This window comes from Oncorhynchus mykiss, chromosome 9 (genome assembly GCF_057628025.1).
Source record: "Oncorhynchus mykiss isolate SJ-2025 chromosome 9, ASM5762802v1, whole genome shotgun sequence".
Taxonomy (NCBI): Eukaryota; Metazoa; Chordata; class Actinopteri; order Salmoniformes; family Salmonidae; genus Oncorhynchus; species Oncorhynchus mykiss.
In genome coordinates, this window is record NC_143030.1 from 69194358 (window position 1) to 69222354 (window position 27997).

General features: G+C 39.8%; 3 protein-coding genes across 17 annotated transcripts in view; 1 reads left to right on the forward strand and 2 right to left on the reverse strand.

Moving 5' to 3' along the window:
- The window catches only part of LOC110532648 (nck-associated protein 5-like), a 29953-nt gene extending 27836 nt beyond the window's left edge, over positions 1–2117 (forward strand). For all 15 annotated transcript variants that reach the window (XM_021616723.3, XM_090185154.1, XM_036988664.2 and 12 more), the window contains one exon: positions 111–2117. In XM_021616723.3, coding sequence (XP_021472398.3) covers positions 111–374 — 264 coding nt within the window. In that variant the 3' untranslated portion in view covers positions 375–2117. The remainder of the gene's footprint in view (positions 1–110) is intronic.
- Positions 915–11961, reverse strand: LOC110532649 (putative Bax inhibitor 1). The gene is made up of 10 exons (XM_021616726.3): positions 11746–11961; positions 11479–11569; positions 10773–10881; positions 4424–4544; positions 4100–4148; positions 3878–3975; positions 3588–3667; positions 3344–3444; positions 3150–3225; positions 915–3037 (listed from the first exon to the last, which is right to left on the reverse strand). Exons 2-10 carry the CDS (start codon positions 11532–11534, stop codon positions 3014–3016), a joined length of 714 nt encoding a protein of 237 aa, XP_021472401.2. The 5' UTR covers positions 11535–11569; positions 11746–11961; the 3' UTR covers positions 915–3013.
- A 131-nt stretch (positions 11962–12092) lies between these two features.
- On the reverse strand, positions 12093–27756 carry LOC110532650 (carboxy-terminal domain RNA polymerase II polypeptide A small phosphatase 2). The gene is made up of 7 exons (XM_021616727.3): positions 27104–27756; positions 17665–17819; positions 15800–15904; positions 15478–15534; positions 14738–14830; positions 14185–14370; positions 12093–13951 (listed from the first exon to the last, which is right to left on the reverse strand). Exons 1-7 carry the CDS (start codon positions 27162–27164, stop codon positions 13826–13828), a joined length of 783 nt encoding a protein of 260 aa, XP_021472402.1. The 5' UTR covers positions 27165–27756; the 3' UTR covers positions 12093–13825.
- Between the last annotated feature and the right edge of the window lie 241 nt (positions 27757–27997).

Consider the following 27997-nt stretch of genomic DNA (forward strand, 5'->3'; position numbering starts at 1 on the left):
TTGCATATGTAATTAATTTAGAATAGGATTATTAAAAATGTATTGTGGATTTGTGACGTTTTACTATTGAGTCTCTCTTCTCCCTCCTCCTTCCCTCTCTACCTTTATAGAAGGCCTGTGGTACTTCTGGATCTCGTAACATAGACCCCAGCAGTCTGCCGGTGCCGGCCCAGACAGGGCTGAGCCGACGGGGGAAGATCCGCAGTGCGCCCAGTGCCCCAGAGATGGGCCTTGGCCGGGAGACAAGCCTGGAGCTGGTGAGGGAGAGGCCTGAGGAGGCCCTCTCTCCCAGCCGCCCGCAGGTCCTAGAGACCCCAGAGTCACTCAGTGACTCTCTCTACGACAGCCTCTCTTCCTGTGGCAGCCAGGGATGACTTGCAGATCTTACTATGGTGCCAACTGACCCATCTTAGTGGAATATGGACTGTGCTAAGATATACCCATTTCACACTATCGTACCAACCTGAACCATATTGGGCTGGCTCCAATTCCAAAATGTTCTTTTCAGAATGGTTCTATCTACTATGGCGGATACGTAACCAGGCCAGCTGGATACAGCTTGGTCCGACCCAGCTTAGTTTGTCTCAGTAGTGTGAAAAGGGTACAAGTGATGCTGACCATCCTTAGAGGAATATGGACTGTGATAAGATGGTGTCCCCTTAAGACTTTCATGTTTGCTTTCTCACCAGCTACTGTATGTTTCAAGGTTAACTGGAAAGACAAACCTCTCCTCAGGATAACTACAACCCAAAGGATAGACTATTCACAATAACACTGTTTTATGACAGGAGAGAATTGGACAAACACACTGCTAACCAAAATAGCTATTTATATAATTGTCTGATTATGGAAATAGTGTGCTGAGCGATTAGGACTGAGGTCTTTTTGGTTCAATTACTAAAAAAGAATACCAGTTTGATTTCAATTATTTATTTAGCTAATTAAATGCTGTAACACAGAATAAAACAAAGTCCAATGATGATAGTTACATTTGAAAGTGAACTGCCCATTACTGCACCATGTATTCATTCATTTAATCAAATATTTCAGTTGTGTATATTACCTCATTATTCCATTCCAAGTCATCTCACCTCTATTGAGCTGCTGCCTATGCTCTGACAAAATCCCTATTTTAGAAGTTCAAAATAAATAAGGCATATTTTTATGACCGCTGAATACCAACTATCAATCACTTAGATAATGTATGTAGACACCTCAGGAAGCAAGTGCTCTCTATCCCTATCCCTCTGTCCGCCTCACACTAACCTAAGGTAGCATGTCTAAAAGAAGCAGACCGACCAAGTAGCTGCGCAATGGATTATGGTCATTGTAGTTAATTACCACGGTTTCAGTGCGAAATTATGTACTTTCCAACAGGTCAATATTCTACAACTTCCTACTACATTGCACAGTTCGGGCTTGATCTGATTTATCTCTAGAGAAACTGCGCAATGTGGGCATTGAGGTCCGAAAACAACTAAATGGAATTAAAATAATTGAACGGATGTCAGTCCATTTGAAAACAAAAATAACTAACATTTCAGTTAATCGCTTAGTAATAGGTAATACACATGATGACAATATCGAACATTCCCACACAAAAAAAATATTTTATGTTGAAATTGAATGTCTTGTTAATTAAGTCTTACTCCAACCTTCACCTACAGAGCGCTGGAACACTGAACATGCAAGGACTTATTACCAATAAATTATTCTCTTTATCAGCACACCCAATGTACTGAATCCTTCATTTTGAGCTTAATTTTTCACTATTGAAGACATTTAATTTTATGTCAAATTATTTGTTGATGGGGTTAAGATTTTCTCTAACTGCCAAGAAAGCGTTTAGTTTAGCCGACCATTCTTTGAAGGTAATATGCCAGCAATAATATTGTCCAATTAATTATGTATTTATTTTTATGTTAAATCAACTGCATATTTGTAATTGTCCATTTTATTTGTTAACTTGTAAATGCAGTCACCTGGCTAAAATAGATTGTTTAACTTTGGATGTCATAATCTTGAACAGCTAAGATGTCAACATTCTTTTAAAAATGTTTTTGATTATTTCTTGTTCATGTGTTCTCACTGAAGCACAAATAAAATTATACCATATACCTTGCTCTTGAAATGTATATCTGCAATGAAAACTGCATTTAGTTAACCTAATTTGATACATGTATTCAAAGTTATCACTGGTAAAGTATGTTTTTCACAGTAGGCCTTTTCAGATAACAAAAATATTACGAGAACGCATCGGCAGATGATCAATTTATTCTACAGCCTTGACCAGTCCTTTTTGTGGCGCACAAACTGACCATAAAATGCAAATGTACATCTCCATGAAAGGTCAGCCGAATTACCAACTTTCTTCTTCAACGTAACACAGTGAAGTAGTAAATAAGAGGAAAATGAGAAGTTGTGACTCGGGAACGGCACCCCCCTGTATATAGCCTCGATATTGTTATTTTCTTGTTACGTTTTATTTAGTAAATATTTTCTTAACTATTTATTGAACTGCATTGTTGGTTAATAAGGGCTTGTAAGTAAGCATTTCACCGTAAGGTCTACTACACCTGTTGTATTCGGCGCATGTGATTTGATAGACGTAACAGGTCAGGATGTCTGTCACATCCCTTCCATAAACTAAACTAAACAGATTAGAGGAATAGCATTAACAAATCCAAATATTATAACATAAACTATGATTAATCTCCAAAAGCTCAAACGGCCTTCTGAAAAAATGTTTTTTTTTTATGGCACAAAGAGTTCAGTTCTGTTATGTAGACCTTCATAGAACAACCACTCCCCCTACAGGACAAGCATTCTCACTGCAGCAGTAGCCTAAAATACAACCTTATAACCTCTTGCAAACTCAAATCAATGGACAAAAAGTACCAAGAACGACAAATAGTGAAAGCACCAACAGCACTGCAGACAGAGGCTTTGTTGCTGGTTCTGTTCCTTGTCACAGATCGTTTTTCATTTGAAACTTCAACTGGATTTATTTAATCTACTTCTTTTCTTTCTTCTTGTCCTGAAAATATAAAATATTACCATTTGCATATTGTGAAATTTGCTAGTATGAGAAAAAGTAAACATTACATGACATTAATAATCTGTCTTTGGGGGAAAATAAAACAAATTACCTTCTCATTCATGGCAAGGAGAATCATGAGTTTTCTGAAAATGGTCACAAAGTCGAGGAACAGGTCCACGCAATGCCTTTCAAAAGAAAAACAATGACTTAATTTCATTGACGTTATATTATCTTTCATTCTAATACATCAGCAAGTAAAAAGTTTTACAACTGCTTATTTGGTGAAATGTTATAAAGCTTTACCAGATGTAGTCCTTGTCTCCGTTCTCTGCTTTCTCAATGATGAGCTGAGTGTCGAACAGAACAAAGCCACACATAATGACCAGACCCAGGTACATGTGAGCCTGTTAGTGAAGAGAAGAGCCATGTTACATCTGAGTCACCTTGCTGAGACCTCCTCACACAATTATATTACACACTTCCAAATTTACGAGTGGAATCACTTCACATCCAAGTCGTAAGAGATGGCTCTAAATATTTAGGCTACCTTGAAGAGTATCGCTGATCCAAAGAACATGTTCACCACAGACACCAGGAACAAGACAGACAAGCCAGACATCAGAGTACCTGAGAAGACAACAAACATGTCAAAGAGGAAAAATCACACATTGTTTCAAGATTTTTGGGGGGTTAAATCTTGACTAAATTAAATTCTGCAAAATTTGTGAATGACTTGTGCTTCTCAAGGAGCAAAAGGGTTTATTCAAGTAAGTTAAGATATTATGACCAGAACAGATAAATAACTATGCTACTGAATAGCGTATTACATCTTTGTACCTCCTAGGAAGAGGAAGCTCCTGCGCTTGGCATACAGGGCACTGAGAGTGAAGCAGACAAAGATGATTGAGGTTCCAAGGAAGGCTGTCACAATGATGCTAGAGAGACCAGATAGATAGACACACAATTTAAGGACAGTCTTCTTGACTCAATTGAATAACAAATATTCCTAAGAAATGATTTCCAACAATATTTAATAGCACATAGGCTTCGATGTTCTACCTTGGGTTAATGATGATGACAAAGTCCATTGCTGGTCCAAGACCAACACCTGGTGAGAAAGAAAAACTCAATTTGACTGCAGGGGAGACAAAGTTTATGAATTGCCTGGCTGTGCCATGGGACAGTGGATGCGCATTGATAAATTTAAAATGGAACTGTTAACAGACATTACCTGGGGATTGTGGTGAATAACTAACTCCCTGCTATCAACTAATCAGCATCCAGGATTCAACTTGTTTTATAATTAGTTTTTTTCCCCTCCAATGACTGACAAATTAACAGTCAATAACAGCCAAAATTGGCTGTCTAAAGCCCTGAGTTTACCTGTGAAGAAAGCAAACCCTGCAAGGATAGCCAGTCTCTTCTTCTCGGTCTCTGGGTTGTGTGGTGTCATGGACAACCAAACCACCATGCCCAGGGAACCCAGAAGAGTCAGCAACCCACCCTAGAGGAATAGGATAAAGCCCAAAGTATTTTTAGTAGTTATAGCTTCAACATTGCCTAAAATCTATCTGAATGTTACTGTATTTACTAGGGGTGAAACGGTTCACAAAACTCAAAGTTTGGTACGATACAGTACAGTGGTGTCATGGTTCGATACGGTTTTGATACATCGCCAAAATAAATGCCTGAGAAATATGTCATTTGTATTTAGATTTTCCATTTATTATAATAGTAAACAGGGTAGCTTGAATTCCCAGGAGCAGATGGAAACACAGGGACAACAAAAAACAGCGGTGCTTACCTTATCACATGAAATAAAATAGTCATTTAAAACAGAACTTCAACAACAGTGCATAGTCCAGCAGCATATATCAAAATGAAGTCACATAGCAGTGCCTTCAACAAAATAGGACCACTTGAGACATTACTTGAGAAAAAACAAAACACAAAACATTTTTATCAAATGTTCCAAGTTTTTCTTTAAGATTAGTCTATCCACATGATCTGCAGTGAGCACAGATAGGCTTACTGTGAAAATGTCAGCCGCTGTGGAGAATACCCTCTCACTAGGGACAGAGGTCCCAGACACAGCCAGGTAGCTGTAGAGAATACCCTCTCACTAGGGACAGAGGTCCCAGACACAGCCAGGTAGCTGTGGAGAATACCCTCTCACTAGGGACAGAGGTCCCAGGCACAGCCAGGTAGCTGTGGAGAATACCCTCTCACTAGGGACAGAGGCCCCAGGCACAGCCAGGTAGCTGTGGAGAATACCCTCTCACCAGGGACAGAGGTCCCAGACACAGCCAGGTAGCTGTGGAGAATACCCTCTCACTAGGGACAGAGGTCCCAGGCACAGCCAGGTAGCTGTGGAGAATACCCTCTCACTAGGGACAGAGGTCCCAGGCACAGCCAGGTAGCACCTTGCTAACATGGTAACATGAGGGTATATTAACTCTTTGGTCTTCCACAATGTAAGTGGATCAGCATCCAGGGGAATACAGTCCACTTTCCTGTATGAGGTCACCTCCTCCTCTATGACCTTGACCTTTGACTTGGTTCCCTGCTCCTGGGTCGTGAACAGCTCTCCAAAAAGCTCAGCCATGGCAGACTTCTTTTCTGGAGGAGAACCCCTGTCGTCTGAAGTCTCTGGAGAGGGGTTGGCTCCTGTGGTATCTGTGGCTTAGCCCTGAATAATTAAATTAGATGAGAATTACTATCTCTGAAGTTGCTTTAAAAATATGATTTGTTGTTAGAAATATATATATCAGACACTGTGTCGCGGTAGGGGATTTTGCTATAGGACCGTTAAGGTACCCCCGTCGAGATTGATACAAGTCTTCTCACTCAAGTTCTTATGTCACCCGGCTAACAGGTGACTCACAGGTCCGCCGGACTGGCCTGGTTATGTATCCTGCCCTTTATTCGGAGATTAGCCTTGTGTGATGCCGTTAGGCTTGTTTCGGGATTATTTTAGATAATATCAATCAGACTTAGAGTACCTCTTGCTTTACTTTCCCTTTGTATGCTCTTATACAGTGCCTTGCGAAAGTATTCGGCCACCTTGAACTTTGCGACCTTTTGCCACATTCAAACTAATGATGATAAATACAATCCACCTGTGTGTAATCAAGTCTCCGTATAAATGCACCTGCACTGTGATAGTCTCAGAGGTCCGTTAAAAGCGCAGAGAGCATCATGAAGAACAAGGAACACACCAGGCAGGTCCGAGATACTGTTGTGAAGAAGTTTAAAGCCGGATTTGGATACAAAAAGATTTCCCAAGCTTTAAACATCCCAAGGAGCACTGTGCAAGCGATAATATTGAAATGGAAGGAGTATCAGACCACTGCAAATCTACCAAGACCTGGCCGTCCCTCTAAACTTTCAGCTCATACAAGGAGAAGACTGATCAGAGATGAAGCCAAGAGGCCCATGATCACTCTGGATGAACTGCAGAGATCTACAGCTGAGGTGGGAGACTGTCCATAGGACAACAATCAGTCGTATATTGCACAAATCTGGCCTTTATGGAAGAGTGGCAAGAAGAAAGCCATTTCTTAAGGATATCCATAAAAAGTGTAGTTTAAAGTTTGCCACAAGCCACCTGGCAACATGTGGAAGAAGATGCTCTTGTCAGATGAAACCAAAATTGAACTTTTTGGCAACAATGCAAAACGTTATGTTTGGCGTAAAAGCAACACAGCTGAACACACCATCCCCACTGTCAAACATGGTGGTGGCAGCATCATGGTTTGGGCCTGCTTTTCTTCAGCAGGGACAGGGAAGATGGTTAAAATTGATGGGAAGATGGATGGAGCCAAATACAGGACCATTCTGGAAGAAAACCTGATGGAGTCTGCAAAAGACCTGAGACTGGGACGGAGATTTGTCTTCCAACAAGACAATGATCCAAAACATAAAGCAAAATCTACAATGGAATGGTTCAAAAATAAACATATCCAGGTGTTAGAATGGCCAAGTCAAAGTCCAGACCTGAATCCAATCGAGAATCTGTGGAAAGAACTGAAAACTGCTGTTCACAAATGCTCTCCATCCAACCTCACTGAGCTCGAGCTGTTTTGCAAAGAGGAATGGGAAAAAAATGTCAGTCTCTCGATGTGCAAAACTGATAGAGACATAACCCAAGCGACTTACAGCTGTAATCGCAGCAAAAGGTGGCGCTACAAAGTATTAACTTAAGGGGGCTGAATAATTTTGCACGCCCAATTTTTCAGTTTTTGATTTGTTAAAAAAGTTTGAAATATCCAATAAATGTCGTTCCACTTCATGATTGTGTCCCACTTGTTGTTGATTCTTCACAAAAAAATACAGTTTTATATCTTTATGTTTGAAGCCTGAAATGTGGCAAAAGGTCGCAAAGTTCAAGGGGGCCGAATACTTTCGCAAGGCACTGTATCTAGACTCACGCAAGCTATATCTTGGGTTACGATTTACAGTCTATGTCCGTCGACTAATACTACTTGAGTATTAATATAGAGGATACCTGTTACAATAAAATGATTATTTTGTCCAAACCGTTTTATTGTCTTTAGTGTAGAAACTAGACACGTTCCCCTAGATTGGGAGTGTCAGAGCTGTTCTCTCCGCTAAGGTTTTGGGTCTAGTTTCTACTTTTTATTCAATGTTTGCAGTTCACACAGTTGTACACGTTATTACAGTTTATTTCCGGTCCTTAATCTATAACATCAAACATCATCAAAACACTTACTACTATTAATGCCTTATATATATATGTATTATAACAAGTGGTTAATTACCTTAGCGTAGGATGACCTGGTTGGTCTCCAAAGAGTATGTTCTTCCACTCACAATTGCTCTAGAGGCTTATCCAATCACTAAGTATCTGTTCTCCTACTAGAAGTTTATACTATGATTTAGTGATTAGTGAAGAGAACGGTTCAAGATCAAGACCCTTTGTAACACCACTGTTGCTATTTATCCACTCTGTTTAGGAGGTGGATGTATTTAGCACAAGGAGTGTACTGTGGAGCAGTCTCAGTATGTCTCGTTCAGAAATCAGAAGTCAAGAGATACAATTGTTCTAGAGTATGAAAGTCAGATATTTACCTTTTAGGTTGATGATAGTTGAAGTATCACGAGCTATCTGTCGGTGATAAGTCAAGTAGCACTATCATGCCTTTCCATTGAAAGCATGCTTCTTATATACTCTTTCTCCAGGACCAAGTCAGCCCATGCTCTGAATTGTATTTTTAAAGCGGCACTTCAGTGTGAGTTGCTAGTTGCTGTGCTTCGGGTGGTTGCTGTGCTTCGGGTGAGTTCATTGTAGACTCTCAGACGAGCAGCAGCATCCAGGTGCAGCAGGGACTTGAACTAGGGGTCCAAAGCGGTACTCTTGTGTAAGAAGTCTTGGACACCAGGGTCAGCATATCTAGGCTCCAGGTTAACTCTGATAGCAGTCTTGACATCCCTTACTGCGGGTTCATCTTCATCAGATGCCACCATTGATTTCAGGATCATTGTTTTTATAGACCGGAAACTGATGGAATGCTTTCAGTGCATATAAGTGTTGTGACTGTTTTGAGAGGTTTGCACACTTTGATAACTTCCTCTGCTAGTCTTAGGTAATTTTCAAACAAAGTCACAATATCTTTGACATTCTTCCTCACAGCTTGATCAGTCAGTGTAGAATACACTGTGACTTTCTGCTCAAGGTATCTCTCAACCATGTCATGGCTTGAATTCCATCAAGTAGTGGCTAGTAGTGGATTAGTTTGTAGTTTGGCAGCTCCAACAGCTCCTGTTTTGTCTTGAAAACAGGAGGTGACACTGCTTTTTGAGATGCTAGATTAATAACGTGAGCAAAGCATCCTATTTGTGGCCTCAATCCAGCTAGTGCAACTGTATTTACAATATTTCTAGCTTTGTCAGTGGTCACAGGAATCACTATATTATCCCTCTCCAACTTCCACACTGCAACTACTTCCCTTAGCTCTTCCCCCAAGTTTTCCCTGGTGTGACTACTCTCAAGAGGACGTGTTTGAAGGACGTGGCTTTTTATCTCTCACTCTGCCATAATGAAATTAGCCGTTACAGTAAGGTAGCTCTAGACGTCCAATTGTCTGTTGTTAGAGCAACAGACAGCGTTTCTGACAACTCTCTCTCAAGTTGTTGTTTTTTTTGTATTTTTTTTGTATAAGGCACTGTACGTGTCATTTGTATATTCATGTCTGGGCAAAATGTGTACGGGGAAGGAATAGTGAAGCGCGGCTCGACCAATTTAAACATGTTTCTGAACCCCGCATTCTCTACCACAGAGAAGGGTATCATATCTGCCGCTATGAACTTTGCTTGATTTCTTTAGCCCTACCGGACGCATATTGTTGCCAGAGGCTGTGTGGGAAGAAGTGGTTGCCGTTTAATTTTTTCGCCTAGTCCCACCGATTGGCATTTCGGGGTGATGTCGGCCCAAATGAGTAGTCATGTTACTCGTATTGCCACTCGAATATGCTATCGGCAATGAACAGAACCTACATGTTGTAGAAGTTTTATCCACCACTCTAATATGCTATCAGTAATGAACAGAGCCTACATGTTGTAGAAGTTTTATCCACCACTCTAATAGGCTATCAGTAATGAACAGAGCCTACATGTTGTAGAAGTTTTATCCACCACTCTAATAGGCTATCAGTAATGAACAGAGCCTACATGTTGTAGAAGTTTTATCCACCACTCTAATAGGCTATCAGTAATGAACAGAGCCTACATGTTGTAGAAGTTTTATCCACCACTCTAATAGGCTATCAGTAATGAACAGAGCCTACATGTTGTAGAAGTTTTATCCACCACTCTAATATGCTATCAGTAATGAACAGAGCCTACATGTTGTAGAAGTTTTATCCACCACTCTAATAGGCTATCAGTAATGAACAGAGCCTACATGTTGTAGAAGTTTTATCCACCACTCTAATATGCTATCAGTAATGAACAGAGCCTACATGTTGTAGAAGTTTTATCCACCACTCTAATAGGCTATCAGTAATGAACAGAGCCTACATGTTGTAGAAGTTTTATCCACCACTCTAATATGCTATCAGTAATGAACAGAGCCTACATGTTGTAGAAGTTTTATCCACCACTCTAATAGGCTATCAGTAATGAACAGAGCCTACATGTTGTAGAAGTTTTATCCACCACTCTAATAGGCTATCAGTAATGAACAGAGCCTACATGTTGTAGAAGTTTTATCCACCACTCTAATATGCTATCAGTAATGAACAGAGCCTACATGTTGTAGAAGTTTTATCCACCACTCTAATATGCTATCAGTAATGAACAGAGCCTACATGTTGTAGAAGTTTTATCCACCACTCGTCGGCAATCCCCGTTATTGTTTACAGGGAACCTGAAATGTTCCCAGACGGCAGACATGCATGATACTGGGGCGTCTTCTAGTTCTGGCTCGCCAAAGCTTGCCATAATGAGCTGAGCTGCAGACAACTACAACAACTTTATTACTATGTGGATATTTTTCCCACGTTAATTTATACGGTATTGGTTTATGCAATAATATATTTTTTACAATTATATATATTTTCCTAGCTATAATATATGATTCATGTATTGTTCGGTTCGCAGTGCGTAGCGAACCGTGCACCCTGTACAGAACGGTTCAATACGAATAGACATACCGTTTCACCCCAAGTATTTATCAATGTGTCTATTATCGGGTAGTGTGCTTACTCTTTACCTGAAAGAGCCGTGTGACAACATGGACGTAGGAGCCTGCTGCAGCCACGAACATGCAAACAGCCAAACTGGAGTAGACATTCTTCAGGTGTAACTGGGTAGATTGGGAACTGGGAAAAGCATTGTGTTAACCATGTCACGTTAGTCATTTAGCTAGCTACCATAAGTATGGACAGATAGAACAAGGTGTCAAATGTTTCACCGGATGTATAAATCTGAAGCATCCAGTTGGAATTTCCATTTCCCACCAAATATGGTGAGAAAATGAAGCCCAATCAGCGTCTGGCAGTTTGAGAGTATGGAGCGAGATGGAACTGGGCAGGCATTCAGCTGATTTTCTCATCAAAGTAAAGCCAGATCTCCCTATAGTTATTTTTCCAAAACTAAAAAGTGCACCAAGTTTTGTAGACGTGACCCTTTGTCAAAGTTTCAAATGTGCGTTCTTAAGGAGTGTATGGGCGAATTGAGTTATTACACACGCACTTCACGGAATTATTTTTTGCTAAAGGAAATATGCAAATACATGCTAGAACGCGCCAATACGACATCGCAAGCTGGTGCTTGGCTCTGCACAGCTCCCTACTTGTTCTATCCACTATGTTTCATTTATTCCCATTGAAAACGACAGATTAATTTATTGGTATGTCTCTGCATTATACAGAGCATTATTATCTGCATTAGAAATTTGACAGAAGAGTTCTGCTTACATTTGGGAGAACTTGAGGAGAACATCCAATTTGATGCTGCGGTCAAACACGTTCATATTGATTGAGACAGGTTTCTGAGATCTTGGCAGATCTAAAAACAAGGAAATTACAAAGATTAATTTTAACGTAACCAACGATTATTGACTGTTCGTTAGTTAACTAGCTACACTAGCTAGCTAACATTACTTAGCCCGAATTGTAACTCTAAGAGTTACGTTAGCTAAAACAGCATAAAACGTTAACGAAAAAATAGTAATAATAACGTACTTGGCACAGTAGTTAGCCAGCTAGCTTTATTCCTTGTCTTTTATTTCCTTCGACAACTTTCTATCTATCATTGTTTACTAACTGTACGTGTCATTCGATTGAGCGTCGCAACGTAGTGACATCATCACATTGCAAAACAACTAATTTAGATTTTTTCTATTATCGGTGCCATCCGGAATCATTGGGACGTCCATACCCGCATCGAAGTTGACGTTTAAAATGGTTAAAGTTAGGGTTTAGGGTATGGACGCCCTAAGGATGCCAGATAGCCCAAATTATGACAATATCGTAATTTCCTAATACATAAACAATTGACTATTCCACAAAAACACACACCGACAAGGAAATTTAATCAAACTTTTATTTGGCAACGTTTGACCAGTTTGGCTCCAGAATACATGTATTTCTTTAAAAAATAGTCCAATATTATTGAAAGTAGCAACATTGTATCTCAAACTCGGTCCTGGGGATCCCAAAGGGTGCACGTTTTGGTTTTTACCCTAGCACTAAACACAATGATCTGGCCTAATATGTGTTACTGATTTAAAATGTAAATTTTGTACACTTTATTTTGTTTGATTATTACAATATCAATGAGGACAACTTAATCTACACAATATCAACAACCAGATAGCTTTGGTTATTCATTAGGATTGGACATTTCTTTAGTGGTCAACATGTAGCTAGACAATAAAAACAGATATTTAACATTCTAAAAACATACTTGATTGTACTTACATAAAATAATCCAGATTTTGCTAGTTATTCGTCATTGATTTACACCCTGAACTTGGTTATTGCTTTTTGGATAAGCCAATGTCGTTGGTATCATCTATGATGATATGAGGAGGCATTGGAAGGTTAAGAGATGTTTGAAAGGCACTCTTGGGAGGAAAATAATCTGTGGTGTTTGATTAACTTGTTTACACGATCCAAAAACTCTAGGCACAAATTATAATTTGGCAGATGTTTTGAATATTGTTGTTTCTATACCCTCACTTGTAGTGGGCAAATAATACACAAACGAATACACAAAATGTATGAGAAAAAAAGGCATATCATTTCAGAATTAAGAGTACCACAACTACATATCCTTTTTTTAATACAGTATTTGACCACATCCAGCATGGCATTAGGGTGCATATATCTGCACAGGCAGTGCATGATGTCTCTGACTGAATTTGAAAGGTACAGTTGTCACTTTTTAGCACAGTCTTACTTATAAAACAACAAGTGCAATTTTGTCATTTAGTATTCCAAGAAAAACAGAAAAACGTGTTAGACTGGACCAAATATTCTAAGAGCGACAATATAATATACTTTTGCTGAGTAGCCATGCATCCAGTATGTCTGCATTCAAGTGACCATAAAGGAATTAATCTCAAAAAATGTGGTCCCAAATGATCAACTCAAGAAGCTTTTTAAAGCTTTATAACATCACTGTATGCATGCTATTAATGGTATTCAGAAAAATACATTGATATAATGTATATAAAGTCTCAAACTTTATGAAGACTTTATTTATTCTAATATATTCAGTACTTAAATGGAGTGGCATTTTGCTTTGTTGGCCATTTTACAGTTAATAATACAAATATTTACATACGTATCAGTTAAACATCTAGTATGTGAGCATATACTAACTGGTCATATATCATGGAACATGTAAGGTTACATACATTCTGTTGGCATTCTGGATTTGACTGTGAACCGTATAACAAGTAGCACTGATGTTTATCATGATTACAGAAGAGGATTGCATAGCGAGATTGGAAGATTATTATTTATTTATTTTACAAAATGCTAATAAAAATAGTTTGAGCTGCTTGCTTTTTGTGTTTGTTTACAAAAAAAGGCACAAATATACAAGTGTCCTGAGTCAGATCAGGCCATGCAGGCTTCTGGTTTGAAAAAAATAACCACTTTATTCATATTCATTTGGAATGACTGTAGTACTCTACAGTATTTTGGTAGTTCTCGCTCAGAACTATCAGACAGTGGTTGACGTACAGAGAGATACTCAAGAGTCAGAGAAAAGGCGTTAGAATGTCATGAAGTGCTCATCAGCAGGGTCCCTCCATCATGGTGCTCGTAGCTCCCCCAGTCTGGTGTAGACATCCTCTGCCTGACTCAGGTCCTCAAACACAGGCAGCAGGTGGAGCAGCTCAGCATCCTCCACATCATCAAACCAGGACACCACAGGAACCTGAGGGAGCATCAGAGAAACTATTCACTCACTTACTAATTATTTCTTTGCAGTATTGACAACTGTATATTCTTGTCGTATATAACTACTAAATCCAAAAGTTAAGTGGAATATAAGGTTAGAATAGAATCAGAATGCAGTAGAATCAGAATTAGTATCCTATGAATAATCACTTTGAATCCTGAAAGAGATCACATTTGAGTTGACAGAAGTTGAATGAAACTCAAACTCACAGCATTCTCTGGGTGGAAGATGTAGGAGGCAGGAGAGTTGTCTAGGATGAGGGTCTTATGGAGCTCTCGGCCCAGCAGGCTGAGATCTTTGACGTAGCATCCCTGGTGGAACACACAGGACTCCCGGAACAACCGTGCCCGGAATACCCCGCACTGATCCAACAGGTCAGTCACTGGATCTGCATACTGGGGGCAGGCAAAGAAGAGGGGGGAAAGGAGGAAGACCAGGATCAGGGAAGGGAGGAAATGGCAAGAGGAAGAAGGAAAGGGAGTTTGGTCAGGACTAACAAGGTGTGTCATCAAGGCACCCAAGCTACTATAAAGTAACTATGGGTTAGATTATGGAATGTATGCTAGCTCATAATATGCAAATGTACAAAGCAGTCTTTGGTACTACAAAGGTCACCTAGTGCATGGGGAAAAGGCTACAGAGGATTGTGAAAGAGAAAAAAGTAGTAAGACTTTCTAAACTAAAATACAAGAGGTTTTTTCATGAAGAACAACAAATAAATAGGCCAAATGTCAAGACAAGTTAAGGTTTCGTTCAGCTTACCTTGGCAAGACTGGCAGTGAACAGAATACACTCAAACAGCTCTCCCATTCGTTGTAGAAACTCATCCACATAAGGCCTCTTCAGCACGTATACCTGAAAACAAACACCTGGCATGAAGCTTTGGTAGCTCTTTTACCTGTGTAGTAACAGACATTTCTGCTTGTTACGAAGTATTTTAGCAATTGCTTTATAAATGAACAGTAATAAAGTATCTGGAAGAAAATATTTGGAAGGTAACATTAACTCTTCTTCCTCTGCTGTGTCCATTTTGTTCCCATCTCAGTTGCTGGTGGCTGGTTCCTGAAACAAGTAATCAAGAATAGGCCGTGCAGATGTTAACCAGCCTATCCTGGATTACTTGAACCAGGCAGAGGCCCATGGAGAAGAATTCCAAACACCACAACAGTTCTCATGTTGACCTGAAGTGCAAGTTTTGCATGTAGATTTGCATGTACAGCAGACTCCAGTACATTTCAATATATAGAGTTTAAATATTATCTCTGGTGCATTGCATTGGTGAGCAAAATTAAGTGAACTGACTAAGCTGAATTGAACTGTTTACTTCCTTTCCCATTCAACTTTTGTCCAGTAGAGGGCTCATACAGCGTGCATAACAAACATCTGTCCTGAGACACATCCCATTTTAACCTCTGCAAACACTGACCATAACACACACACACAATACCAACCCACCCACCTCTACAAGCACACAGATAACATATTCAGATGAGAGATTTTACCTGGTGTGTGGTCCCCTCAATCTCCACAGGCACTATGAAATCTGCATTACTGATAGGCTGAGGAGAGAAGGAACACCATGGAAGATTGTTGTTATGATGCTCCTGGGCTTTACAGTTATACTGTATGTAATTACATAGGATCAAATCCCTAAATTAAACGCTAAACTATAAATCATTCCGTAAATCAAACAATTCACTTAAAAAAAAAATGTAATTCAAAATGATTAATTTCATGAAATGTCCTATTTTACATTTGCATTGCATACAAACACCCCTTACAAAACCACATGTAACAGTGAGTGGGTGGAAAAGCGGTAGCTACCTTGAATGAGCTATGCACCAGTGTCTCATCCAGGTCTATGACCACACATATCTTCCCCTGGTCCTGGGGTGTCATCTCAGGCAGCAGGCTGGGCCCTGATGACAGCTGTGGCAGAGGAGAAAACAGGGGACATACAGGGTCACTATAGCTGACACAATCTCCAGCCAGTACTACAGAGTACAGTACAGGACTGTGCAGAGAACACCACATCTTACCCTTTTTACTAGGCTTTTCTTATGCTTAGTAAACACAGTGCCTCACTCTACAAGCACAGGGAATAACTGCAGTTGAAATTAAATCAAATGTTATGTCACATGCGCGGAATGCAGCAGGTGTAGACTTTAATGTGAAATGCTTACTTACGAGCCCTTTACCAACAATGCAGAGTTAAAAAGTAAGAAAAATGTGCTAAATTAAAAAAGGAAATACGAACACAATAAATTAACAACCGGTACCATGTTAATCTGCAGGGTTACGAGGTAGTTGAAGTAAAATGTACATGTAGGTAGGGGTAAAAGAGCTCTAACAGTGTAATAATACTGTAATAATAGAATATCAGATTAAACAAAAAATACCCATGCTTCACAACAGCTACAGCGCTGCCTGGAGGACACTAGGCAATGTGAACAAAAAGAAGCGGCAATTGTACTGTTTGTCCCTCTTGAGATGCCGAAGCCATTTCTTCAATACAGTCCGAATTAAGATAACTCCAGATATATGTCATTCATTTTTACGTTTTTTGCCGAGGTGGTCTTAGTCACGCAATTTTACATCTAAGATGTTTGGTGCAGTATATCTCAAGTGGAAATATTTGCATGAAAACCGAGTCGTTTCTCGTTGAATGACAACAAAACAATTAATTGAAGAATTCCTACTGTTGACCAATTACTGACGAAGGGGTGTATACTTTGGCTACTGAGCTTCGGCTTGCGTCAGAAAAACTTTTTGTGTGCACGAACGGCCGATAAACCCTTGCCGAAGACCAAAACATCACAAAATGTTGTTTTAATATATACAGGAACTGTTTGGGATGGGAAGCATGAGGACGCCTTTACATGGCGCTAGCGCCCCTACACTGACAGCCTCACTAGTGGCTTGTGGGCAACACACAACTTGTCATTCTTCTGTACACTTCGGTTATGACGTACCAGGTACAAAATACTGTACATATCTAATATCGCCAACATGAACTGACATGCACATCACACTCTTTGTAGGCCCACTGCACCACTGTTTCGCCTTAGTGGATTGCAAGGCACTCAGCTGTCTTATCATCATAGGATATCAATATGAACAGACCTAAACTACTCTGTATCCGCCAACAGTCATGGTTATAGTCTTCAACAAGTTCACAACAGGTGCAGCAGCCATTTTATATTGCATCATGCTGTTATAACATCAACGGGCAATAATCCCACAAATTCTCACAGGGTATTGCTCAAGATAGGAAAGCAATCACTTGTGTAGTTATTGTCTGTTTATATATTATTTTCCTGTAATAAGCATGGCAGAGTTGTTAAACACTTGATGAGGAAGTTGACAGTTGTAAAATAAAAAGAAAGCTGAGCTAAGCCTGACCGTTGTTTGGGTTTAAAAATACTTAGCTAAACTGTATACACAAGATTCATGTCCTATAAAAAAAAGTATAAGACTAGCCAAATTACAATGTGTGAAACTTTGTGGTTAAAACTATTAATTTGTAATCTGCTTAAGCGGTCCAAACAAAATGCAAAATGCAAAAAGGACACTTTAGGCTACATAGTAGTCCCACACTTGGTTGAAATACAGTAAACTACAGCCCATACACGCTATATGGATAATTACAACAATGCAGCTGAGATGTTGAGAATAATATATTATGTTACCTTGACAACGTCCCCATTGTCCTGTGGCCCCAGCAAGGCATCTTGTGAAGGAGATGGTGGATTCCGGGCATCCTGTGCTCCTCTGAGGCAACAGAAGAGTGCTTTGAAGATGTTACAGCTCCTAGGCTTCTTCAGAGAAGATCTGCTCACCTCGCCTGTCACAAGACCAAAAAGAAGAATGCTGTAGTCCTATGACACAACCAAGCTTTTGATCAAAACTCTGAGTGATATATGGATTTGTTCCAAATGAAAATGCTATTCACCAACACATTATGGTGATTCCACCTGCAATGAAGGTTCTTATAATCCAGGTACAGATGTAGGATTTTTATTTGATCCCCCTGTAGCAGGAGAACTTTTAAAACTTGGAGAATATTTTAAGTTTAAAAAGGCTTTTGAAGTTTGTAATTTCCACTTTGACATTTCAGACTTGATTTTCCCTTACGAAAAAATGTATCAACCCTTCCATGAATTTCATCCACATTTATTTTTGTTGCAGGATTATCTTCCTGCTGTAGCAAACTGGCTCAAGTTAAGACCCTACATCTGTAGATGTTAGGGAAATGTATGATGTGAATTTCTCAAGATTTTGCCATAAAGTAGTTAGGAGGATTTCCCCCATTTTGAGAGACATAGTTACTGCACACATGTAGAATGAACTCTGTGCTTCCTTCATGAAAGGCTTCCCTCTACACTACAGAGATGCCAGCCAGCCTGAACACGCACGCACGGACACAAGCACAGTTGGACAAACACACACAAATAAAAATCTGCCTTTAATGAGGTTGCTGCTGCTGCTGGAAGCTGGAAGAGGTTGGTACATGTTATATAATCATTGAGAGTGCGGGGAAAACCCACACTCCTCACCAGGCAGTGACTGAGTCTCAAATGGCACCCTAATCCCCACAGGGCACATGTCAAAAGTAGTGCACTATATAGGGAGTAGTGTGTCATTTAGGATACGGTCGGTAACTTCTGCTAAAAAAAAAAGACAGACAGAAAACATTCCAACCGTTTCACTGACTCTCCTGGAACAAGATCTCTGGTTGGAGTGGAGCGAGCTGAAGCCAGTCACACCTCAATGCTCCAAGCCCCTTTGATCAGTCAATGTAAAAATGTGTCATAGTTCACAAAGGTTACACCAGAGGAGGCAAATAGCATTGGACATGCATAGCACCGCTGGTAATAGTATATAAAAATCTAATGCATGGATGGCTCTGATATACAAAACACAGATGGCTGTACTGACTAAAGCTATCAAAGGGATTCATAAAAAACGGATTTAAAAAGAAAAAGTGTGATTCACACATCTGAATACTGACTCTCCTGTGAGGATCCAAAGATCCGGTTACAGTGGATCAGCTCTACAGAGCAGAGGGGGGGGGGGGGGGTTGATGTGTGGGTTTTATGACACCTCACGTCGATCGTAAATTCTAATGCAGCAGACCAACTGCTTTCTGGTCTCTAGTTTGGGAGAATGGAATGTCGTTGTGTTACAGAAGAGTGGCCACCCAAAACTTCAACATCAAACAATGAACAATTGGACAATATATTTCAACATCCGAACGATGGGAATGATGAGATGGAATATGGAAAATTAATGTCTATTTTGAGATGTCATTAAAATGGATAGAAAAACGTTATAACGGAAACATTGTATCTTGAAGAGCTTGTACACTGTGTATATTAAAAAAATGATGATTAAATATGAGAATACTTTCGTGAAGAAAGCAATGTGATTTTAGCATTCTAAATGATAATTGTTTTTCCATGCAAAATTATGCCGTCAGTAGCCACGCCCAAGTGAGCTCAGAGTTCGTGTCAGTGTGATGGAACCGCCTTTCCGACCAGAGTGCTTAAAAGGACTCGCTAACGAAATTTACATCAGACCAGAGTGACAGACAGCGTGAGCTGAACGTTTCGAAATGGTTGGAACCTATGAAAACTAGACTAGAGAACGTGAGGCTGCGGTCCACACGTTGAAATGGTTAGAAACTTTGGAAACCAGACCAAAACGTGCCGGGTCGCTGCTGGCGTGTAAAGTGGTCGAGAGCTGAACCATTAATAATCAACTAGGGATCAAGCAGACGGACGGTGTAAACCGGGCATCGCGAATGGTTAAAACTACAAGACCAAACAGTGTGTAGCGGTGGCTACACATTACGAAAGGGTTAGAAGACCTGAAACCCTCAACACGAGTGAAGAAGGTAAAGACTAGACCAGAATACTCACAGTCTGCAGCTGTGCATGTAAAAGTGGTTCTAGGACATTTAACTCTCAACACGTGGGGGAAGAATAGGTCCCTCTAACCACCGTAGGTATGTCTGAAGTATCTACACTAACAAACACTCCCAGATCAAATAACCATAAGGAGATTGTGACCTCTGGTGGACAACCAGAGACTTGCATCGAACCACACCCCATAGACAGACTTAGTGGTTTCAACAGAGAGACGACAAAGACGTCTACGCATAAATATATACATTGCCTTTCTTATTTGAATGAGCGGTCGATCATGTGCAAAGTATTAATATTTCCGTGAGTACAGCTTCCAAATGTATGTACGATATGTTCACTCTCTTTATCTTTCCCCACCCCCTTTCCATTGTGTAACAAGCAGTCATACCATGTCTGTCCACTAGGGACTTTTATCTCATGTAAGTGTGTATGGTATTCTGTGTTATTATTTAGTTAGTTAATAAATAAAATTATTTAATCAATTTGTGTAGTACTGAATATTCAAAGGGATAGGGTTTTTGCAGATCCAGGGATATTGCGACATTCAGAATGAGACTGATGAGGTAATAATTAATAATTGACTGTTATTGATGTAAGAGATATCTGTATATCTTTAGAGTTTAAGTCGGGAGATAGTAACTCGTTAAATAACTTTTCCCGTGGTGCCCCAAATTCCTACTGAGTTAATTGTTACATGACTAATTTAATAGAATATCAATTAAAACAGTTTGATAAAATATTCATCGGATTAATGATAGTCACATCACGACAACACTCATCATGCTTGTCATATTTTGTGAAGTAGTGTTAGTTATGAGACTCTCTCCTGATTCATAACCTCAAGCCTTGATACTAACTTTTAATTTCCCACCTATTATTCTCTTCCTTTCATCTTTGGGGGGGCGTCTGCAGCAATTGGAATGATGATACATTACAAAAGTATGTGGACACCTGCTCGTCGAACATCTCATTACAAAATCATGGGCATCAAATATGGAGTGGGTCTCCCCTTTGCTGCTATAATAGCCTCCACTCTTCTGAGAAGGCTTTCCACTAGATGTTGGAACATCGCTGAGGGGACTTGCTTTCATTCAGCCACAAGAGCATTAGTGAGGTCAGGCACTGATGTTGGGCGATTAGATCTGGCTCGCAGTCTGCATTCCAATTCAACCCAAAGTTGTTCGATGGGGTTGAGGTCAGGGCCTGGTCTGTGCAGGCCAGTCAAGATCTTCCCCAAACCGATGCAAAAGTTGGAAGCACAGAATCGTCTAGAATGTCATTGAACGCTGTAGGTTTAAGATTTCCCTTCACTGGAATTAAGGGGTCTAGCACGAACCATTAAAAATCTGACCCAGACCATTATTCCTCCACCATCAAACATTACAGTTGGTACTATGCATTTGGGCAGGTAGCTTTGTCCTGGCATCCATCAAACCCAGATTTGTCCGTTGGACTGCCAGATGGTGAAGCATGATTCATCCCTCCAGAGAATGTGTTTCCACTGCGCCAGAGTCCAATGGCGGCAAGCTTTACACCATCCCAACTGACGCTAGGCATTGCGCATGGTGATCTTGGGCTTGTGTGCTGCTGCTCTGTCATGGAAACCCATTTCAAGAAGCTCACGACGAACAGTTATTGTGCTGACGTTGCTTCCAGAGGCAGTTTAGAACTCGGTAGCGAGTGTTGCAAACGAGGACAGTTGATTTTTACGCACTACACGCCTAAGCACTCGTAATCCCGTTCTGTGAGCTTGTGTGGCCTACCACTTCAAGGCTGAGCCATTGTTGCTCCTAGACATTTCCACTTCACAATAACAGCACTTACAGCTGACTGGGGCAGCTCTAGCAGGGCAGAAATTTGATGAACTGACTTGTTGGAATGACGGTGCCATGTTGAAAGTCACTGAGCTCTTCAGGACAGGCCATTCTACTGCCAATGTTTGTCTATGGAGATTGCATGGCGGTGTGCTTGATTTTATACACCTGTCAACAACGGGTGTGGCTGAAATAGCCAACTACTTTTGTTCATATAGTGTACATAACTAAGGAATTGGGGAAGAGTGTATGGGAACTCAAGATAAATCTTTTTCACTTGTAAAAATGTAAACATATGTTTAAAGGCTAATTCCTCTAGGAATTCTATAGGATTTTACATGTTGAGTTCATAGAGTGATACTTTCCAATTCCACTCCTGTAAAAAAACATTGTCTATCTATATAAAAACATACAGGACACTGGGCCCTCGCCTGGGTGACATCATTCAACACATTTAGAATATAATAAATAGAATAGACAGCCCCTCCCTGGGTCACAGATATGCCATGGGTAACAGGTTAAAAATGATGTAACTTAAAGCACTTGTGGTAACACTATTTGAAGGGTAAGGACTTCAAAGGCACTTTCGGCCACGGTAAACGGCAATTGAACCGGGAGAAAATCTGCCTACTGTGTGTAGAGACTAGAGGTCGGCCGATTAATTAGGGCCGATTTCAAGTTTTCATAACAATCGGAAATCGGTATTTTTGGACACCGATTTGGCCGATTCAATCTTGCAACCTTACAGTTAACTAGTCCAGCGCTCTAACCACCTGCCTCTCATTGCACTCCACGAGGAGCCTGCCTGTTACGCGAATGCAGTAAGCAAAGGTAAGTTGCTAGCTAGCATTAAACTTATCTTATAAAAAACAATCAATCAATCATAATCATTAGTTAACTACACATGGTTGATGATATTACTAGTTTATCTAGTGTGTCCTGCGTTGCATATAATCGATGCGGTGCGTATCGTTGCTCCAATGTGTACCTAACCATAAACATTAATGCCTTTCTTAAAATCAATACACAGAAGTATACATTTTTAAACCTGCATATTTAGCTAAAGGAAATCCAGGTTAGCAGGCAATATTAACCAGGTGAAATTGTGTCACTTCTCTTGCGTTCATTGCACGCAGAGTCAGTGTATATGCAACAGTTTGGGCCGCCTAATTTGCCAGAATTTTACATAATTATGACATAACATTGAAGGTTGTGCAATGTAACAGGAATATTTAGACTGGATGCCACCCGTTAAATAAAATACGGAACGGTTCCGTATTTCACTGAAAGAATAAACGCCTTGTTTGAGATAATATTTTCCAGATTCGACAATTTTAATGACTTAAGGCTGGTATTTCTGTGTGTTATCATGTTATAACTAAGTCTATGATTTGATAGAGCAGTCTGACTGAGCGATGGTAGGCAGCAGCAGGCTCGTAAGCATTCATTCAAACAGCACTTAAGTGTGTTTGCCAACAGCAGTTTATAACTTCATGGCTATCAACTCCCGAGATTAGGCTGGTGTAACGGATGTGAAATGGCTAGCTAGTTAGCGGGGTGCGCGCTAATAGTGTTTCAAACATCACTCGCTCTGAGACTTGGAGTGGTTGTTTCCCTTGCTCTGCAAGGGCCGCGGCTTTTGTGGAGCGATGGGTAACGCTGCCTCGAGGGTGGCTGTTGTCGATGTGTTCCTGGTTCGAGCCCAGGGAGGAGCGAGGAGAGGGACGGAAGCTATACTGTTACACTGGCAATACTAAAGTGCCTATAAGAACATCCAATAGTCAAAGGTTAATGAAATACAAATGATATAGAGAGAAATAGTCCTATAATAACTACAACCTAAAACTACTTACCTGGGAATATTGAAGACTCATGTTAAAAGGAACCACCAGCTTTCATATGTTCTCATGTTCTGAGCAAGGAACTTAAACGTTAGCTTTCTTACATGGCACATATTGCACTTTTACTTTCTTCTCCAACACTTTATTTTTGCATTGTTTAAACATGTTTCATTATTTATTTGAGGATAAATTGATTTTATTGATATATTATATTAAGTTAAAATAGGTGTTCATTCAGTATTGTTGTAATTGTCATTATTACAAATAAATAAAATAAAAATTGTCCGATTAATCGGTATCGGCTTTTTTTGGTCCTCCAATAGTCGGTATCGGTATTGAAAAATCATAATCGGTCGACCTCTAGTAGAGACCAGCAGTCCTGGTTGTTGTCAGCTCAAATGTTGTCATTAAAACAATGGTTGACAAGATGAACTCTGCTCATTGGTCAACCATGTGCATCGGCCGCTCAAGACTTCAGCTAATTTCATCTTTTGGTGCCTCAAGAGCAGGGCCAGCGGCGCCGCTCATGGGAGCGAGCACCAGGAACCACACTGCTTGCGTTTTGCCACCCGCCACGCCCTACTCCCATTGAAGTCTATGACACCTTTGGAGCTTACCGCTGCCCGTCTGTAAGCATCTTAACACATTCATAAAGAAGCTCTTTAGCATTTCAGTAATGTCATTGTCAACAACCACAAGTTGAAATCGGCAGTATTCATGTTAGAGATGGGCATAAGTACTTGAACGGACGTCAAAGCTTGATCTATAACCAGAGATATATTTTCTTCAAATAACATAAAACTATTTTGTGGACTGTGCTTTGTGGCTGCCCAAACAGGCAAGTGAAAGTGTCCCGAAAAATGTTGACATTTTGTCTTGAAGCCAATGTTAATTTGCTTTGACTCTAGTGTTCCAATTGCACATCTGCATTTGCGGAGCACAACAAAAAAATAAACCGACCCAAGCATCGCACAGTTCTTCTCCCTAAATTCCCTTTCCCCTCCTTGTGTCATTCACTCGATTGCCTTCCGAACACACATGCGTGCTGAGTGTGCACACAAGCTCCTATAGAAATAACTGTCTATAAAAATGTATCTAACTGATGGGATACACAAGCTATATACACTCCTTGCCAGATGATGACAGTTGTATCACAAATTCAAAATGGACTGGTTGATTGATGTAGGAAAATATGCATTCCAACAATGAGCTGCCGATTAGGAATAATTGTGTCCCATCTAGTTTCCGCTTAGGCTACTTTGCAAACTGCTAGTGCCATTTAGAATTAGTTAGCCTAGGCTATAACCCCCCTAATATAGACAGGTTCCACACTGAAAATATGCAAAAACATTAGTTTGATAAAGACATATATTTTCACCAGAATTATTAAGCATTCATTACCATGCAGTGTTCAATGAATTTTAGAAAATTATATTCTAACTGGCCAAATTGATCCCCGTTTCAAATGATCACTCTTTGAGAATAACTTTCCCAGACTCGAGATGCGCATCACTTGCACTGGCAACTTTTTCATTTGGAAAAATATTCTGATATATTTTATTCTGTTATATGACATCATGTTTTTTTTACAATAAAATGTGTCTTTTTAAAAAGATTATTTTCCACAATATAATATAACCAGTTGATAGTATGGTTTCAATAATTTAATCTTAAATGGCACTTGCTTTTTTATTGACTGAATATGGCAATTTAGCAATTAGGATTTGTTATCTGTAACGGTTATGATAAATGAAGCATTGTTGCACACTGTTGGCATAAACTTATAGATAAATGTGCACATATGTTTTTCCAGTGCAGGCCTTGTGTTCTAAAAATATACTATTTTCCATTGGAGATCTCGGGAAAAAAATAATAATGTGAGTACTTGAACGGTCAAAAAAAGTCAAATGCCCATCCCTAATTCATGTGGTTGTTGGCATATGCATCTATGAAATGCTCATGTATTGTTTATGAAAGCATTATGAATGTGTTATGAAGTATCCCTTATGTAGGTACCCTTCAAATAAAGTGTTACCAAAATCGTTTAGGGCTGACATGTATAGGCATATTACCCAGCAGCTTACAGCTTACTTAACTGTAAACATGATTGTTGTTGTGGATTTCCTTTATAAACACAAACATAACATAACATGCTAGTGCCAAAAAGTCATTTTAAAGGGTAGGATAGCCTATTCCTGAATATATCGAAACAAAATTCCAATAAATGAGAAAAAAAACAATCTATAATAATCAAATAATCTAATATATTAGATTTGTATCTGTTGAGCAAACATAGGATAACCCTGCTGCTCCTATCACACACAATCAGGTATTGTAAATCAACCATAACCATACAGCAGTACCCTACCCTCCAATTCAAACCGGAATGCCTGAAGCATGAAAACAAAGATTCTTTGAAACCGCGCTTTACAATGGGCGGCGGAGGGCGTGTGCTGAGGGGTGTGCTTGTGCATTCCACTGTCAATATCGACCGCGGCACCTGGCATTTCTACGGTTATGTTTTTCATCCGCAACCGTTGTTGGTTTAATTTCCAACAGCAAATTGTATATCATACACCTGCCAATCTTTGTATTGTATAGGCCTGTGATGTGGTATTTTTATAATAACATTAGGATAGCGTGCCACCCTGCGCGCATTGATCTGCCTTGATGTGTCTCCAGCCTGAGCCTGCGAACAAAAACAAGACATGGCTGTGCTGTGTGTATGGCTGCCTAGAGACAGATGTGACAAAGTAATACATGGAACAGCGACATACAACAGCTGGACAGATATATGAAAAACACAGGGTAGGCTAAATTTGGGGTTGGTTTGGTTGAACATTTTACACGCAAAATTATTTGTCTGTCAATTAATGAAATTATAATTATTGGCTAATAATAATTATTTGGTATTGGATGTTGTAGCCTTGTTTTGATCGATATAAATACTGTAGCATCAACAACTGAATCATTTGATTGGTCTTGAAAATCCAATCATGTAAAATGGGAAATAAATTTTGATTTGAATTGTTTACAGTAGGCAACAAACAGTGACTGAATATTATTGGCAACCTTGAATTCGTGATGACAAAAGATATGTAATGCGATTCGGTTTTTCAAATAGCCTTTACTCTTACATTGTCAAAAATGTGTTTGTACCAGAGGGGTTTTCCCCTTCCAATTATGCAGGTGTTCCATAATACCTTTGAAAACCAATCCATGTTCAGCATCAGTTGCATGTGGCGGCTTGAATCATCATGAAATATAATATTGATATTCAACGTAGTCTATTTATATGCCAGATTAATCCAATGTGTACATATTCGACCGTGAAGAAGAACAGTGAGCTCTAGAATGTCGCGCGCAATATCCGCGACGTTGGAACTGTCAAATGGACGCGCTGGGAACATGTTTGCATCAACGTTAGAGTGCTTTCATTTGATTACTTAACGAAGCTCCTCCAAATCAAACTAACCTTTACCCTTCTAGTTAAACCCATGATTAATCAGAACAAACAATAAAAACCGGAGCGTATCATATTCTTACCTGTTTTCGGTGACAATTGAATGTCTTCTTTTTGCACTTGAGTGATGATAGAACTTTCCATCTGACAAGCACAGAGCCCTCAAAATCCAATCCGTTCCCCAAACAGAGATAAGCAGCCTTCATTAGGTTATATTGACAAGTTACTAAATGATTGCCCTGATAACTGTCATCCGTGGCTTTGTTGGATATGGAAAACGCTACAATTCATCACCAACAATTCTTCTTTATTTCTTGCTTCTTCTGGGAGGGGCAGGGCGCTTGGATATGTTTTCGTCTTGGCGTTTTCCTCGGCTGCGCGTCTCGGTTTACTTTATCGCTAGTATATTTCGGAACCGAACGGCCCCTTCCTGTCTCTGCGAAGTCCTCACTTTTCGCTCCAACAACATGGAGAATACAGGCGAAAGAAGAAAAACAACCGAGGAAATGGGGCAAGGGGCGGTTTCAAGTTCCCCTTACTACAGATAAACAACACCGTCAAATTGATATTACCGAGAGGAGGAAAAGAAAACAGATTACATCGGCGGACATATTTCTCAAAAAGAGAATTGGTTATGAATATCATTCGATTTTAAACGTGAGATGTATTTTTTTTTCTGGGCTTTGTTTTTCTTCGAATGGGACACCAAGGGCGCCTTGAAACCGTTGCTCGTTTCGGATTGGATCTTTTCAAAGTGGGAGTTGCAAAGGCATTCCTCTCCATTCTGCACACTCTACACCAAAATATGTTCCAGAGCTGGTTTTGTTACGACTGAGTGTGCATTTATGATTGGAATAAATTGGATTAGTAAATTATGCAATTTTTTTCTTCAATATATCATCATTATAATAATAAGGTTTTTATTGATATTGTCATTGATAATATTATACATCTTTAGTTAATTGAGACACAGGACT